This window comes from Diaphorina citri, unplaced genomic scaffold (assembly GCF_000475195.1).
Source record: "Diaphorina citri unplaced genomic scaffold, Diaci psyllid genome assembly version 1.1 scaffold315, whole genome shotgun sequence".
Classification (NCBI taxonomy): Eukaryota; Metazoa; Arthropoda; class Insecta; order Hemiptera; family Psyllidae; genus Diaphorina; species Diaphorina citri.
Genome location: NW_007377750.1, coordinates 217856 through 235175, shown reverse-complemented (window position 1 = coordinate 235175; position 17320 = coordinate 217856). Strand labels below are relative to the sequence as shown.

The following is a 17320-nucleotide window of genomic DNA, read 5'->3' as shown; positions in this document are numbered from 1 at the left end:
ATGTGGCGTATGGTACAGGTGGGCCAATAAATGGTACGTTTTTTAGGTGGGCGAATAAATGGTACACTTACCCTTTTTTTTTTAAAAATTCTCTTTTCAGTTTCTGAATGCAAGGCTAAATGGCATAGCTTGAGATCAAGTTACTCGCGATATGTACGAGACCTTAAGAAAATACCAAGGGGATCTACCGTAAAAAGGAAGAAATGGCACTTAGCAGATGCCATGTCCTTCTTGGATGAGTTCATGGGCCCTCAGAGATCAATGACAAGCAAAATCTCCATGCCCGATAATGAAAACAAATATGAAGTTGATGATCCAAACACTAATCCGTTGAGTCAATCAGGTGATAGTGAAGATGAAACAGTTCCAATGACTGATAATCCAATGGTTTCTGTAACTCAAGAGAGGAAGAAAAGAAGACAATCGCCAGCCGCGGAAATAGTACCAGATGAATACCTGCAATCCGTCACTGTCCAGAATCGAGAAGAAGACGATCCAAATTTATTATTTTTCAAAAGCCTCTTACCGGATGTAGAAAAGTTAAAACCAAGAAACCAGCGTAGATTTAAAAGCAAAGTCATGGATCTTTTAAATACGTTTCTTGACAGTCAGGAAGATTCGGAATAATAAGCCCTTCTTCCACATCGATGACTACCTATGAATCAAAGGCGGGATGGAATAAGGGCTTAAGCCGAATGACGCCCTTTTTCGGCACTTCAGTTTAATTGACGAGGGATTTTGCAATGTGTTTCTCCTTTGTAGCGTCGCGTCGTAGATGTTGCATTGTTGCAATCAGTCAGTAGGGATAGCGACAAAACAACCTGGTTGAACCTATCGGAAGTCCAACTTCACGAATAATGTTATCAACAAAACAGGTTGTTTTTAAAGAGAAAAAACAATAAAAATAACAACACGTCTAATTACGACAAAGGCATGAGACATTTATTATAAATATATTTTATTTTATATTGGCAACAAAAATGTACATACTATTAAAATGCATGGATAGGTTGCATAGTTGAAGAAAAAAAACTCTACTTTTTTACGTACGTAATGTTTACATACGTAATGTAGATAAGTTATCAGACTGTTTAGTAATACATAATATACTTTTCTTGGTTCTTTATCTTTAGATGATGTATATCGTATATCTAAAGGTAGGTAATGTGAAGGGTGTTATTGATAACTTTGTCAGCCGTGTCTAAATTCCTTAGTAGAGGACGATATTGAATTTAACACAGAATTTTCAAGTCTGATTGGGTAACATCTTTCAAAAAACAAAATGAAAGGGCAAATTTATTGATAATAAAAATAAAAACTTGGATGAGTTTCATGGGTTTCATCCAATACAGAACCTTGATCATCTCATCTTTTTCTTTTGTAAATTTTACTTTCAGCTGTTTCAGTATGAGGAACAATAATTATGATCTCCATATCTCTGCGATACCGTATGTTTGACAAGTCGCAACTTTGTGACTTTCTTGCGGGATTCAGATGCCTCGCTCAGAAAAAGCTGATCTTAACACGTGATGAAAATTCCATGCACTTAATTATAAGCAAAAAGTGGTGCTATTTTCATTTCTGTCTGTAAATAGTTATATATCTATATTTTATATAGGCAAAATAATGTATCTTCTTTTTGTTTTAAATATATTTCAAGTAAGTTAAACAAAAAATTTATATGCAAAGGAAACTTAAAAAAATAAATAAATTAAATATATAAATATTTATTTTTCAATATATATTTTTCGTCCAAGTTTATAATCATATTTTTTAAAAAGAAAAGAATCTACAAAATAAAAAAATAAATAGGTATAAAATTGTGAGGAAAATAAAATATACACAAGGGTAGATGAAGGGGACTTATTTGTATTGATATTTTACAGAAAAATTATAATGTATTTAAAATCTCTTGTAATTTTGAGTTTTATGTCGTTTGATTTTTTACTTTTTTCATCTGAAATAATGAAAATGGAGGTCAACACAGAAGACGGATGAGGCAAACGTATAACAAGATCACCCTGTTATGCCCCTAAATAAAAAGAGGAAAAATTGTGAAAAGCAAGAAATAAATAAAAACGTATTCATAAAAACAAATTAATAGAGAAACAAAATTTCAGTGCAGCTGGATATAAGAACTAAATAGTAAAAAAAGCTAAACTAGGAATGCCTAGAAAGAATTGCACCATTCAAACCTACAGCAAAAGAGATGGCTAAAAAATACTACAAACATAAAATCATGTGAAAAGATGAAATTGCATTGACACATTTTTAGTTTCTTAATAATAATTGTCAACTAGTTGAAGTTGCTTTGACAAACTAACTTTTGAAATAAACAAGTCCTTAATAGGAGACTGATCATCATATCTATTATTTTCACAAATCAACAATGTTTAACGAATGGTGAAAAACTTTTTAGGGGAGTTTTCGAGCTGCCTTACCTTTCCTACCTATGTACCTAAAATCATACAGTATTTAAACATTTGCTGCAGATTAATTGTAAGAAATCTAAAAACAGGGAACGATTTATTTTGTTCTTCATGTGATGAGTCATTAATAGGAGTAATATAAAGAAAATAGATCAGGTGCAGAATAAAATAACATGAACACACCTATCAAATGACGGAAGTGATTGTAATGGTGGTGGTCCCAGAATTAAAAGTTATAAATCTATTGTGAATGTTAAAATACTTATGAAAGATGTGGATTAAGAAGTCAAGAATCTGAAAAAAAAAGGAACAAAAAGACTTCTTCGAAAAAATTAAAACCAGAGGACAAAAATAACAGCTTGATGAGATCTAACTAAACAGAGAAGCTGTCTAAGAACATATTGTGAATGTTAAAATACTTATGAAAGATGTGGATTAAGAAGTCAAGAATCTGAAAAAAGGAAGAAAAAGACTTCTTCGAAAAAATTAAAACCAGAGGACAAAAATAACAGCTTGATGAGATCTAACTAAACAGAGAAGCTGTCTAAGAACAATCCAATAGAAATTTTCAATCCCTTCTAATTAAGACTGATCACAGGAAGAAAATCCTTGCCTTGTAAAACAATAGGTGAGAACAAAATGAAAATCATTATTGATATTCAATTATTTATAAATATGCTAATTAATTATTTATAATTTAAACATTTCAAACGAACGCCATTTGTAGTCATGACGTGAATCATTTATACTGTCACAAAGATTTCTGTCACCATTCAAAACTTCAAGTTTTTCATAGGTCAACTTCAAACTGAGGTCAAACAAAGGTTTAATAATTTTCCAATACACCAAACAGATTGACTGAATGTCAAACCATACACAAATATGATTTCCATGAAATAACTGCTTTTCAATCAGTCCATTATACCCAACCAATGAAAACCAAGCAAAATTCTTTGTACCCTCCGATGGTCAACTTCAAACTGAGGTCAAACAAAGGTTTAATAATTTTCTAATACACCAAACAGATTGACTGAATGTCAAACCATACATAAATATGATTTCCATGAAATAACTGCTTTTCAATCAGTCCATTATACCCAACCAATGAAAACCAAGCAAAATTCTTTGTACCCTCCGAGTAGAATTTATACTTAAAAGCTATTAATACATTTTAGCAAAATGAAGGTGGGATTAGGGGAAACATATAACTTGCTAATCAATCACACACGTACGAGCTTTAAACTCGTTCTAACTCGAAAGTGAGAGGAAAAAGAGGAAATTCTAATAAATTTAATATACATACATTCTAGGATTGAAAAAGAGGCAGTCAATGAGTTTGCGGTATCCAGTCCTTATCTTTTCCGCATGTTGTTTTATCACAGTAAAACCAAAGTATTGACATATCTATCTCAGGAGCTGTGGTCAATGTTGAACTCTTAGTGTATGACTTGTGAGTCCACGTAGGGTATGCTTTCCAAAATTCGCAAAATCACACAACTTTCTAAGCTTTTATTCCGTGCACTTAGAAAATAGTAACTACCGAATCATTCATCATTCCCTCTCAAGATTCTGTGTCGCTATAACGTACCTACATACGTAGGTACTACTCGTATAGCTTCACATGTCAAGTCATTATATCAACATGATATAGCGAATGCCACAACTCTCATTCGCAAACTCATTGATCTGACCTGTGAAACTTGAGCAATGTACAACAAGCCGGTGAAAACTAAAATGTTAATGTAATATTAGACCGAAGCCCACATGGTGGGAACATAAAAAAATCCAAGAGAAAAAGGTTTCTTTATTTTGTTTGTTTGTTGAAAGCTGGCAGTTTTGGAGAAACGAAATGATTCAGTGATTGTTGCTGGTGCTTCCTGAAAACAGAATTAAAAAGTTTTAAAGCAATGTTAGATTTGATTTAAAAAATAATCGAAATGGATAGCAAGTTTTTGTTAAAAGAAATGGAAATTGGTTAAATTCAATCGTTGACGGGTTGACGCCTTACTGTCTGATGGTTTGTATTTTAGGAACTTGAAATGTTTGTTGTAACTTCCTTCATCTACCTCACATGGAAGTTTGTTTTTTTCTCATTCTTACTTACTTAGAAGTTTTGTCACCAAAACGTCGTCATTGCGAACACTTCCTTTTCCTTAAGAATCTGCGCTCGCCTTCTTCTTCTCTTTCTTTTTCTTCAGGAAAGATGGAGTTCTCAGTCCCTTCTTCTTTTTCTTTTCCTTCTTGTTTGATTCTTCTGTGGACAGAGTCTTGGATGGGGATCCCTGGAAATCGAATAAAATCAGTTATATTTTATGCCAACTAAAATTACGATATGTAAAAATCTACGATCATTTTATTATTATTATTATTATTATTTTTTTTTTTTAATACGATCATTAATGTACCATATAAGAGTATGTACTTTTCTTTTTCCTCCAATTTTATTAATTTCTTAGAGTCTTCTTAAAACTGAAAACCTAGATTGTTAAAAGGATAAACTCTCAATCTCAATAGCAAATTATTATACTGATGAAGTGATAACATACATATTTACTAGTGAGTTACTAATTACATTTGTATTTACTGCTATGTAAGACTACTGAGAATGTACTGTTTATTATACTTACATCTTTACTACTTTGTGAGAATGTACTAAGATGTGCATCCGACTGATCACCATTGTAAGTATTTTCTCCTGAAACAAGCGAGACAAGAAACGTTAGGTTGTATTCTGACAAACAAAGGGTTCGATAATTCCACGTTTTATCTTTCTTTGACCGTAATTAATACCTACAATCTCCGGGTTTGAATCCACATGGAATTTTTTCCTTATTCTTTTTAAAACTTGATCACCATAGTAGTATTCATAAAGCTGTGTCCACAAACGGCCGTCGATCCATGACTGACATTGCCCACACTGCAATATCCTAAGTATCGTAACATCATGATATCTATGTACATATGTAACCAAATTCTATTTTAATTACTAAAAGAAAAAAAAATAAGAAAGAAAAAAAAAGAGAGAGAGAAAATGAATTCAAACTTACCACACATGATGCTTTAAAGTTAAGGCTAGGAAGCAGGTGCACTGGTGCAGGCATTACTTATTGAAAGCAAAACAAAAGCATTAGGCAAGCTAAGTGAAAACAGCACACCACACGAGAAAAAGACTAAATAAAATTAAAATTATTTACACATAACTTATTAGTTTTTAAAAAGAGTAAAAAAAAAGGAAAAAGAAAAAGCCCATGGTTAAATATATTAAGCCCATGGTTATTACAAAGTTCAGATAACCAGAATGATAAAATTAAATTGCACCGAGTTGTCCACTTGTCCCTTAAACCCTGAAAACCACATTATTATTTCGAAAACCCATATCTTAATTGGATCAATGAACCCGTTTAATAAAATTAGGACGTTACAAATTGTGCTTTTACCATGCCACAAAATACAGTTCAACGAAGGTACATACGCATATCCCAAGCAGGAGAAATATGTACAATGTGATATTAGCATACTCTTTGTTCTACAGAGATCAAAGCATAATTAAATTACAAAAGACTCAATTATTTTGTTCTAGACAGCGAAATAATTAGGTTATTGTGTATTTGGTTCAATAGAAAGGTTTGTCATATTACTTGCTCTCAGTAAAAATTCAAATAGGTATTTACCTACAAAAGTAAATTGGAGAAAAAAGTGCGTTCATGAGAAAGTTACAAACGACTTTAAGAAGACAAAAAATCAAATAGACTAAAATATTTTACAACATGCAAGTGTAGTAAAAAAAAAAAAAAAAGGCGTCGCGTCGTAGATGTTGCATTGTTGCAATCAGTCAGTAGGGATAGCGACAAAACAACCTGGTTGAACCTATCGGAAGTCCAACTTCACGAATAATGTTATCAACAAAACAGGTTGTTTTTAAAGAGAAAAAACAATAAAAATAACAACACGTCTAATTACGACAAAGGCATGAGACATTTATTATAAATATATTTTATTTTATATTGGCAACAAAAATGTACATACTATTAAAATGCATGGATAGGTTGCATAGTTGAAGGAAAAAAACTCTACTTTTTTACGTACGTAATGTTTACATACGTAATGTAGATAAGTTATCAAACTGTTTAGTAATACATAATATACTTTTCTTGGTTCTTTATCTTTAGATGATGTATATCGTATATCTAAAGGTAGGTAATGTGAAGGGAAAAAAAACTCTACTTTTTTACGTACGTAATGTTTACATACGTAATGTAGATAAGTTATCAGACTGTTTAGTAATACATAATATACTTTTCTTGGTTCTTTATCTTTAGATGATGTATATCGTATATCTAAAGGTAGGTAATGTGAAGGGTGTTATTGATAACTTTGTCAGCCGTGTCTAAATTCCTTAGTAGAGGACGATATTGAATTTAACACAGAATTTTCAAGTCTGATTGGGTAACATCTTTCAAAAAACAAAATGAAAGGGCAAACTTATTGATAATAAAAATAAAAACTTGGATGAGTTTCATGGGTTTCATCCAATACAGAACCTTGATCATCTCATCTTTTTCTTTTGTAAATTTTACTTTCAGCTGTTTCAGTATGAGGAACAATAATTATGATCTCCATATCTCTGCGATACCGTATGTTTGACAAGTCGCAACTTTGTGACTTTCTTGCGGGATTCAGATGCCTCGCTCAGAAAAAGCTGATCTTAACACGTGATGAAAATTCCATGCACTTAATTATAAGCAAAAAGTGGTGCTATTTTCATTTCTGTCTGTAAATAGTTATATATCTATATTTTATATAGGCAAAATAATGTATCTTCTTTTTGTTTTAAATATATTTCAAGTAAGTTAAACAAAAAAGAAAAGCTGATCTTAACACGTGATGAAAATTCCATGCACTTAATTATAAGCAAAAAGTGGTGCTATTTTCTTTTCTGTCTATAAATAGTTATATATCTATATTTTATATAGGCAAAATAATGTATCTTCTTTTTGTTTTAAATATATTTCAAGTAAGTTAAACAAAAAACTTGCTAATATTCCAGGCTATACTTCCCATCTAAATGGTTAGTCGCTTCATACTTAGTCCTGTAATTTCCATCATCAGTCGAGATTGTTCCACAACGGAATCCAAAGAACGATTGATTGCTAATATTCCAGGCTATACTTCCCATCTAGATGGTTTGTCGCTTCATACTTAGTCCTGTAATTTCCATCATCAGTCGAGATTGTTCCACAACGGAATCCAAAGAACGATTGAGTTTCATATACTGAACAAACTCTTTCTCAATCATCAAATTGAACTCTCTTTCACATGAATCATTCTCAAACTGAATACTAGCAACATTATCAATCTGTTCTTCATGTATATTGTTATTGTCAATGGCTAGTTCTTTCATTACATCTACTATACTCGGACTTGATTTGAAACTTACTACCTGTTCGAACAATATGCGATTGAACTCTCTTTCACATGAATCATTCTCAAACTGAATACTAGCAACATTATCAATCTGTTCTTCATGAATATTGTTATTGTCAATGGCTAGTTCTTTCATTACATCTACTATACTCGGACTTGATTTGAAACTTACTACCTGTTCGAACAATATGCTTGAATAGTTGTTTCCATCCAGATCAGTTTCATCGAACTCAAATGTTCCATCAAAATCATGTTGAGTGAGTTCACTTGCACTTTGGTGTTGTTGGTATTCTTCCTGTCCTTGATGCAATAGATAAAGTGCCTCATCTTCTTCTTCATTATGACCTGCTTCACACACTTTTTCAAGTTGTTCAAAATTTTCTTGGCTAACTTGATCTGCCAAGTCACCGCTTCACACACTTTTTCAAGTTGTTCAAAATTTTCTTGGCTAACTTGATCTGCCAAGTCACTTCTTTTCTCTTCAGAATTCACTCTCGCATTTCACGTCTTGAAACAAGAGCAGAAGATTGTTTATAATGGACTTGATAGTCTTTGCATCACTTTTCCGTTTCGTCGCAACAGGCAATGGTTTGGCTGTCATGAAGTTGTATTTCTTCTTCATAATCTCTGAGTTTCTTCGTCGAATCACCACATTGCTTGTGCTTGCTCTGAGATGACTTTCTATAGATTCAGGAGAAGTAGGAGCAGTTTGATAAGAACAAACATTTCCATAATTGCTGTCCAAGTGTTTCTCTTTAATGTGTGCTATGTTGACCTCATCTGCGTTAAAACAGTGTTCAAACGGATTTGTTCCAACCAAATAGGTAGCCAGCCTGCTTGAATTAGAGTTCTTGGCTAACTTGATCTGCCAAGTCACTTCTTTTCTCTTCAGAATTCACTCTCGCATAAGAACAAACATTTCCATAATTGCTTTCCAAGTGTTCCTCTTTATTGTGTGCTATGTTGACCTCATCTGCGTTAAAACAGTGTTCAAACGGATTTGTTCCAACCAATCAAAATTGCTTTCCAAGTGTTCCTCTTTATTGTGTGCTATGTTGACCTCATCTGCGTTAAAACAGTGTTCAAACGGATTTGTTCCAACCAATCTCTTTATTGTGTGCTATGTTGACCTCATCTGCGTTAAAACAGTGTTCAAACGGATTTGTTCCAACCAAATAGGTAGCCAGCCTGCTTGAATTAGAATGATCTATCTGTTGAGGCTCTATGAAACAAGAAGATGTGGCTGGTTGAAAATCCCCTTGAATACTTGATATGTTGTCGAAGGATAATCTTAAATTCCGCCATGACGCAGATGATTTGTCCAGCTGAGTGCTGTGACCTACTACTTGAGTAGGATCAGGGTCAGAGTCACGTTTACCCTGGAATAAATATTGAAAATCCCCTTGAATACTTGATATGTTGTCGAAGGATAATCTTAAATTCTGACATGACGCAGATGATTTGTCCAGCTGAGTGCTGTGACCTACTACTTGAGTAGGATCAGGGTCAGAGTCACGTTTACCCTGGAATAAATTTCTAGCTGAGTGCTGTGACCTACTACTTGAGTAGGATCAGGGTCAGAGTCACGTTTACCCTGGAATAAATCCTCGTCTTTCTTATTGAAGAAGCAAAGTTGATATGGGGATGAAAGAGGAAGGACTTCTTGGAAAGATTCATCCTGACAAGTGAAATACGAGCAAGAGCTTTTGTTGTTTTCAGAATCATTTGAGAACTCAAATGGATTGGTCTTAGACTCCTGGTGTTCTGGCGTTAACTTTGCTATGTCTTCGAATACTTCTTTTTGTAACTCCGTATCGGTATCAGAATCTTCTCTAGTTTTAACCTCGTCCTGAACATTACACTCCACTTCTTGTCCTTGCACTCCTCGAAAATCTTCTAGTGTTACATTTTTTTCGTCTTGCAGGGTATTATTCTGACTAAAACCTGATATATCTGATGTTACGTATTGACGGTTACTAGTTGTTTCGTCATCGCTTATATTATTTTCTCCCTCTGTTTCCTCGGCTACATAATTTTCTTCTACTCCTCGCCCTTCTTCATTAGGAGTTTCTCTATAATATGAGTCAGAGATCATTCTTTCCATAAAAAGACGGTCGATTTCCGCCTCACTATGAAAGGACTCAGTACTCGCTTCACTATCTACTATATCAACGCTTGATGAATTTCTTTCGACGTTATCTAGCTGTTTGAGACATCTTTATTGCCGACGGTCACAAAGATGACTTTCTTACGCTCTGGTAGAGAGTATGACCTTACTTGAACCAGTTTTGCCTGTTCAACTTTCCGTGATTCATAAGAGAAGGTAGGAGGCGTGGAATTGTAATACAAACTGGGTGTTGAATTGTAAGACATGCTACACAGCGAATTGTAAGAGAAGCTAGGCGTCGCTGTTCTGGCGTTAACGTTGCTATGTCTTCGGATACTTCTTTTTGTAACTCCGTATCGGTATCAGAATCTTCTTTAGTTTTAACCTCGTCCTGAACATTACACTCCACTTCTTGTCCTTGCACTCCTCGAAAATCTTTTAGTGTTACATTTTTGTGTTCTGGCGTTAACTTTGCTATGTCTTCGGATACTTCTTTTTGTAACTCCGTATCGGTATCAAAATCTTCTTTAGTTTTAACCTCGTCCTGAACATTACACTCCACTTCTTGTCCTTGCACTCCTCGAAAATCTTTTAGTGTTACATTTTTTTCTTCTTGCAGGGTATTATTCTGACTAAAACCTGATATATCTGATGTTACGTATTGACGGTTACTAGTTGTTTCGTCATCGCTTATATTATTTTCTCCCTCTGTTTCCTCGGCTACATAATTTTCTTCTACTTCTCGCCCTTCTTCATTAGGAGTTTCTCTATAATATGAGTCAGCCTCACTATGAAAGGACTCAGTACTCGCTTCACTATCTACTATATCAACGCTTGATGAATTTCTTTCGACGTTATCTAGCTGTTTGAGAATATACTCCAAGACATCTTTGATTTCTTCATCTGGTGGTAAACTATCGTTTCCTGGAGTATTGGGCACTTCATTAGCTGCAGAATATTCTTCATTTTGAAAAGATTCATCACTGTCTTCTGGAATATCTTTTGGACTAGAAATAGAAGTATCTAAAGTAATACATTGAGATTCATCAGTAGACTGTTTGGTTCCTTCTTTTTCCTCCAGATCATTGTCAACTTTTTTCCTTTCTGTATCATTTTCTTGATATGAGGGTTTCTCATGTGGATCTTTCCTGTCAATGTTCATGTTTCCCAAGATAGCAAGAAGGTCATCTTCATCCGTATCATATTCTTCAGAAATAGGTTCTCGATCAAGAGCAGTGATATCTATTGTCACATATTGAGTGTCAAAAGTTTCGTGATTAGTTTCGTCTTCTACTATTCCTTCTTCTATGTCATTGTTAACGACTTTCTCTTCTTCCAGTTCTTCTTGGTGTGAAGTTCCCTCTCATTAGTTTCGTCTTCTACTATTCCTTCTTCTATGTCATTGTTAACGACTTTCTCTTCTTCCAGTTCTTCTTGGTGTGAAATTCCCTCTTGTGAGTTTTTCCTGAGATTCATGTTTTCTAGCAGAGCACGAATATCTTCATCGTCGCTGCCAGTGGACTCGTCTGTTGCTGATTCACTATCACTATCTGCTATATCTATTGTAGAATCTAGAACACCAAGTTCTACTATCTCTTCAACAATCTGAGATTCATGTTTTCTAGCAGAGCACGAATATCTTCATCGTCGCTGCCAATGGACTCGTCTGTTGCTGATTCACTATCACTATCTGCTATATCTATTGTAGAATCTAGAACACCAAGTTCTACTATCTCTTCAACAATCCCTCCATCCACCCCTGCTGGGCGATTGAAAGGGGGCACCTGCCGGGCTTCGCCTCAATTCCCTGTTACCTAAAATAACCTATGTACTAGCAACCAATATAGGAGATTATCGATGGTGAGAATCAAACACAAGATTAACTTTACTCTTGAATACTATTACCTACATACATAATTCATTTAGACATCCTTTGTAAATACTAATTGTTTATGTTATGTTAAACAATGGATACTTACAAGCATCCCCTTGTAAGTATCTATTGTTTAGTATTTACCCTAGAATTTCCTTTCCTACTTACCGTCTCGACTTTCATCGTCAGTTTCGCTGACGGGCGGCTTGGTACCGGCACGGGGCCTTCAACAATATTCGGTAAATTACCACTAATTTTGTCATCTGATGATACATCCTCGTTTCCCAGGATAGATTGAATGTCTACCGCTTCCTCGTTTAAATTTTTAGAAGGAGTAAGATTGATCTCAGATTTTTCAAATCTCTCCTCGACAGGAGTGTAGCATCCGGTGTGAACAGGAATATCGTGTGGTACCATTTTCAAAGCACTAACATAAGGTTCTTCTAAACTGTCTACCAAAGAATTCGGGATAGAGTCTGGTTCACTGGTATCTGATGGTTTTAGATGATCACTGGTGATTATATCGAGAACCACGGGTTTTGATTTTAGATCCTCTTGATCAATTTTCGACACCTCCTGTGTCGGTGGAGGTGGAGTAGTATCCAACTGACACTTGGTATTTTTCTCCAGGGCCTTTTGACAGTCTGGCCGTTGTCCTTTCACCACGGGTTTCTTTTTTGGATCTCGGAGCTCATCTTGACGCTTTGCTATATCAGTCTTTTTACAACATTGCCTTTCAAACTTTTTCCCAGTATTATTAGTTTTGTTGTCAAATAAGGTTCTCCGGGATGAAGATTGACATTTTCCATTTCTCGGGCTTGGAGAGTTTGACCTGGCCCTCATAATTCGATCCTTTTCTTTACTAGAGGATTTTTCTCTTGAATTACAGGTTTGTTTAATTTTTGAAGGTTGATTAGAAGAACTCTCAACGCTAGTGCTTCTTTGGCAACAGATTCTCTTTGAGGTTACTTCGCGAGGTAAACTATCAAGCGAGCGTTTTGCCTTATCTTTGAACTCATTTCGGTTTATTAACCTCTGACAGCTTTTAGATTCTTTGGCAGGTGTCTTAATCTCCCTGGCATTCAATTGCGGGCTTCTGTTTTTTATATTCTTCTTCTTAGAACTTGGAATTTCTATATTTATAAAGGAAGGACATTTTTCAAGGCGCCGTTGCTTGGAGTATGTTAGAGGAATAGTGGATGCGCACGTAGTGGTACAGTTTCTTTCGCTACCTGTGGTTTTAGTTCCCCTTACAATATTCTCTCCAAGTTGTAGGTCTGGAGCTTTGAGATCTTCGCTTTCCAATTGTAATTCTCGACCCTTGGCATTCAATTGTGGGGTTCTGTTTTTTATATTCTTCTTCTTAGAACTTGGAATTTCTATATTTATAAAGGAAGGACATTTGTCAAGGCGCCGTTGCTTGGAGTATGTTAGGGGAAGAGTGGATGCGCACGTAGTAGGACAGTTTCTTTCGCTACCTGTGGTTTTAGTTCCCCTTACAATATTCTCTCCAAGTTGTAGGTCTGGAGCTTTGAGATATTCGCTTTCCAATTGTGATTCTCGACCTTCAGACTTAGATATTGATTCTTCAAGTTTGATCTCAACTGCTGGAACTCCCATACTAGATACCCCATCCTCATGTTTGTTCTCGACCTTCAGACTTAGATATTGATTCTTCAAGTTTGATCTCAACTGCTGGAACTCCCATACTAGATACCCCATCCTCATGTTTTACATCTAATGCTGGATTTTCCAAACTGGATTCTGGTGGATGTTTCAAGTCCAACGCAGCTACTCTCATATTAAATACCGAATCGTTATCTATTTCTGGATCTTGGAAATCCAATTCCTCACATTCTTCCACATTTGATATCATCTTTTCATGTTTTATCTCTACTGATGTATTTTCCACATTGTATTCGTGTTCTTCATGTTTTATCTCTACTGCTTGATTTTCCAAGCTAGATGATAATGTCTCACGTCCCATTTCCGATGCTGGAAATTCTTGGTTTCCTTGTTGAAATGTTGAAGCTTTCGAACTTGCTTCATTGATGAATTGTGTAGTGGTCGGTTCACTAGGATCAGCATTGGCTTTTTCATCGAAATCATCGGATAGGATTTTTTCATTTTCTTCAAATGAGTCACGCTCTGGCACGGAATAATCAGCATTGATTTCATTGATTGAAATCTGTTGACTACATTCAACTGAGGAGATGTCATCAATACTACCAGACGAGTGAACATGATTGTACGTGTACTTGTCTATTTTCCGTATAAATTGTTCGCTGATACAAGTTTCTTCAGTACTTGCTTCATAAATTGGACTCAAATAATTATTAGGTAGAGTATAGCGGATGTTTTGGGGTATTATCATAACTGGTGGGCTGTTGTTGATCACATGTTTTTCAGGAGGAATATACACAGACAGGGGTTCACTGAAAGATGATACAATAGGTGGAGAGGGTTCGTCTGAAATGGGCGAGTTGAAAGATGTTGAAATTTCGTCGTTACAGGTGGCAATATTTATCACTGAGCACTTTGTATCCAAGTATCTTTTGATCTCAGGTGCGACTGTGTATTTTTTCATGGGAGAACTTTCAGGACTTCTGTTCAATCCTTTGTTAGGAGACAGCAATTTTGATTTTAATTCCTCCAAGAAACTTTTCTTATCATCTCCAAACTTGGGCGATTGAAGTGGCATTGGGGCACTATCTTGGGGTGACATTTTAGAATTTGTGAATAGTTTACAGGATGATTTAGTATTTGTCTCCTTAGGAGAAAAAGCAGATTTGGGTTCATCATCAAGTGGAATATCAAAATTCAATTTCCTGATGGATTTCATCAATAATTCCTTCGAGTCCGAGTTCAGGTTCAGTAGGGCCATGTTTGGTGTTTCAGGAATGGCATGGGGTTTATCCTTTTGGGCTGCATCTCCTCCACCACAAACCTGCTGTACTGGCTCAGAGTTCTCACTCTTGTCTTTCATTTCAGACAGCACTTTCTCAAACATTCGTTTGTAGGGAGATTCTAATGTAAGCAACTGGCGAGAATGTATCGAGGACTTGGCAAATGGTTGCTCATACGTTTGAGTACTTTCTGTCAGAGTATGATTGGGGCCAGTATGCTCACACGACGTGTTTGAAGAAGTAGATGACCGTGGTTGTGCGTTATCTTTCACATCAGAATGAGTAATAGTCGTACATTGGTTGAGTGATTGATGTTGTTGTACAGGGCACATATCAGATGCTTGACGATATATACATTTACTCGGAGGATACACGAAGCTGCAAGGAGACGGACACACATGATGATCAGATCTTCGCGGAAACCGAAGAGACTGAGAATATTTCACGTCTTGAAACAAGAGCAAAAGGTTGTTTATAATGGACTTGATAGTCTTTGCATCACTTTTCCGTTTCGTCACAACAGGCAATGGTTTGGCTGTCATGAAGTTGTATTTCTCCGCGGAAACCGAAGAGACTGAGAATATTTCACGTCTTGAAACAAGAGCAGAAGATTGTTTATAATGGACTTGATAGTCTTTGCATCACTTTTCCGTTTTGTCGCAACAGGCAATGGTTTGGCTGTCATGAAGTTGTATTTCTTCTTCATTATCTCTGAGTTTCTTCGTCGAATCACCACATTGCTTGTGCTTGCTCTGAGATGACTTTCTATAGATTCAGGAGAAGTAGGAGCAGTTTTCTGAAGATCTTTATTGCCAACGGTCACAAAGATGACTTTCTTACGCTCTGGTAGAGAGTAGGACCTTACTTGAACCAGTTTTGCCTGTTCAACTTTCCGTGATTCATAGGAAAAGGTAGGAGGCGTGGAATTGTAATACAAACTGGGTGTTGAATTGTAAGACATGCTACACAGCGAATTGTAAGAGAAGCTAGGCGTCGAATTGCAAGACAAACTAGGTTCTTTGGAGCGAGGCACTAATAGACCAGAATGTCGTGTTTCCATGACCCCAGTACCACAATCTAGGATGACAATTGTGACAAAGGGAAAAGGTTAATAAGGATACACTTACCTGCGGAGAAAGGGCATATGTTAGTGACGTGCCACACTTGATTGTTATTGCTACAAATGTCGTCTTAAATAAATAGCGTTAACACGAAACTACTGAGTTTGATTGGTTGGTTAATGAAAGCTACAATCAGGCAGCTACAATCTCTCATATAAGAGTTTCTCCTATATGAGAGAACTCTGTACAGCACGTCACTAGCACAAGCAAAAAGACGAAAATCCCAATTACCCAAGAGTTTATCAAAATTCAATTTCCTGATGGATTTCATCAATAATTCCTTCGAGTCCGAGTTCAGGTTCAGTAGGGCCATGTTTGGTGTTTCAGGAATGGCATGGGGTTTATCCTTTTGGGCTGCATCTCCTCCACCACAAACCTGCTGTACTGGCTCAGAGTTCTCACTCTTGTCTTTCATTTCAGACAGCACTTTCTCAAACATTCGTTTGTAGGGAGATTCTAATGTAAGCAACTGGCGAGAATGTATCGAGGACTTGGCAAATGGTTGCTCATACGTTTGAGTACTTTCTGTCAGAGTATGATTGGGGCCAGTATGCTCACACGACGTGTTTGAAGAAGTAGATGACCGTGGTTGTGCGTTATCTTTCACATCAGAATGAGTAATAGTCGTACATTGGTTGAGTGATTGATGTTGTACAGGGCACATATCAGATGCTTGACGATATATACATTTACTCGGAGGATACACGAAGCTGCAAGGAGACGGACACACATGATGATCAGATCTTCGCGGAAACCGAAGAGACTGAGAACATTTCACGTCTTGAAACAAGAGCAGAAGATTGTTTATAATGGACTTGATAGTCTTTGCATCACTTTTCCGTTTCGTCACAACAGGCAATGGTTTGGCTGTCATGAAGTTGTATTTCTTCTTCATAATCTCTGAGTTTCTTCGTCGAATCACCACATTGCTTGTGCTTGCTCTGAGATGACTTTCTATAGATTCAGGAGAAGTAGGAGCAGTTTTCTGGACATCTTTATTGCCGACGGTCACAAAGATGACTTTCTTACGCTCTGGTAGAGAGTATGACCTTACTTGAACCAGTTTTGCCTGTTCAACTTTCCGTGATTCATAAGAGAAGGTAGGAGGCGTGGAATTGTAATACAAACTGGGTGTTGAATTGTAAGACATGCTACACAGCGAATTGTAAGAGAAGCTAGGCGTCGAATTGCAAGACAAACTAGGTTCTTTGGAGCGAGGCACTAATAGACCAGAATGTCGTGTTTCCATGACCCCAGTACCACAATCTAGGATGACAATTGTGACAAAGGGAAAAGGTTAATAAGGATACACTTACCTGCGGAGAAAGGGCATATGTTAGTGACGTGCCACACTTGATTGTTATTGCCACAAATGTCGTCTTAAATAAATAGCGTTAACACGAAACTACTGAGGTTGATTGGTTGGTAATAAAAGCTACAATCAGGCAGCTACAATCTCT

The 17320-nt window shown here is 36.1% G+C and overlaps 2 protein-coding genes and 1 long non-coding RNA gene across 3 annotated transcripts in view; 2 read left to right on the top strand and 1 right to left on the bottom strand.

Moving 5' to 3' along the window:
• Positions 1 to 93: 93 nt before the first annotated feature.
• On the top strand, positions 94 to 2754 carry LOC108252174 (the record flags this gene model as incomplete). Its single annotated transcript, XM_017443341.2, has 1 exon — positions 94 to 2754. A coding segment is annotated over one exon (534 nt), but the record flags the coding sequence as incomplete, so codon positions are not given.
• An 844-nt stretch (positions 2755 to 3598) lies between these two features.
• Positions 3599 to 17320, bottom strand: part of LOC103507470 (protein hu-li tai shao) — a 35909-nt gene continuing 22187 nt past the window's right edge. Inside the window, exons 14-16 of the mRNA XM_026822319.1 lie at positions 5057 to 5126; positions 4534 to 4711; positions 3599 to 4306 (exon numbers count right to left, since the gene is read on the bottom strand). Of these exons, the coding sequence (XP_026678120.1) occupies positions 4583 to 4711; positions 5057 to 5126 (199 nt within the window). The 3' untranslated portion in view covers positions 3599 to 4306; positions 4534 to 4582. The remainder of the gene's footprint in view (positions 4307 to 4533; positions 4712 to 5056; positions 5127 to 17320) is intronic.
• Positions 6235 to 7136, top strand: LOC113466712. Its single transcript, XR_003391032.1, has 2 exons — positions 6235 to 6622; positions 6773 to 7136. It is a non-coding gene; the product is annotated as an uncharacterized LOC113466712 (long non-coding RNA).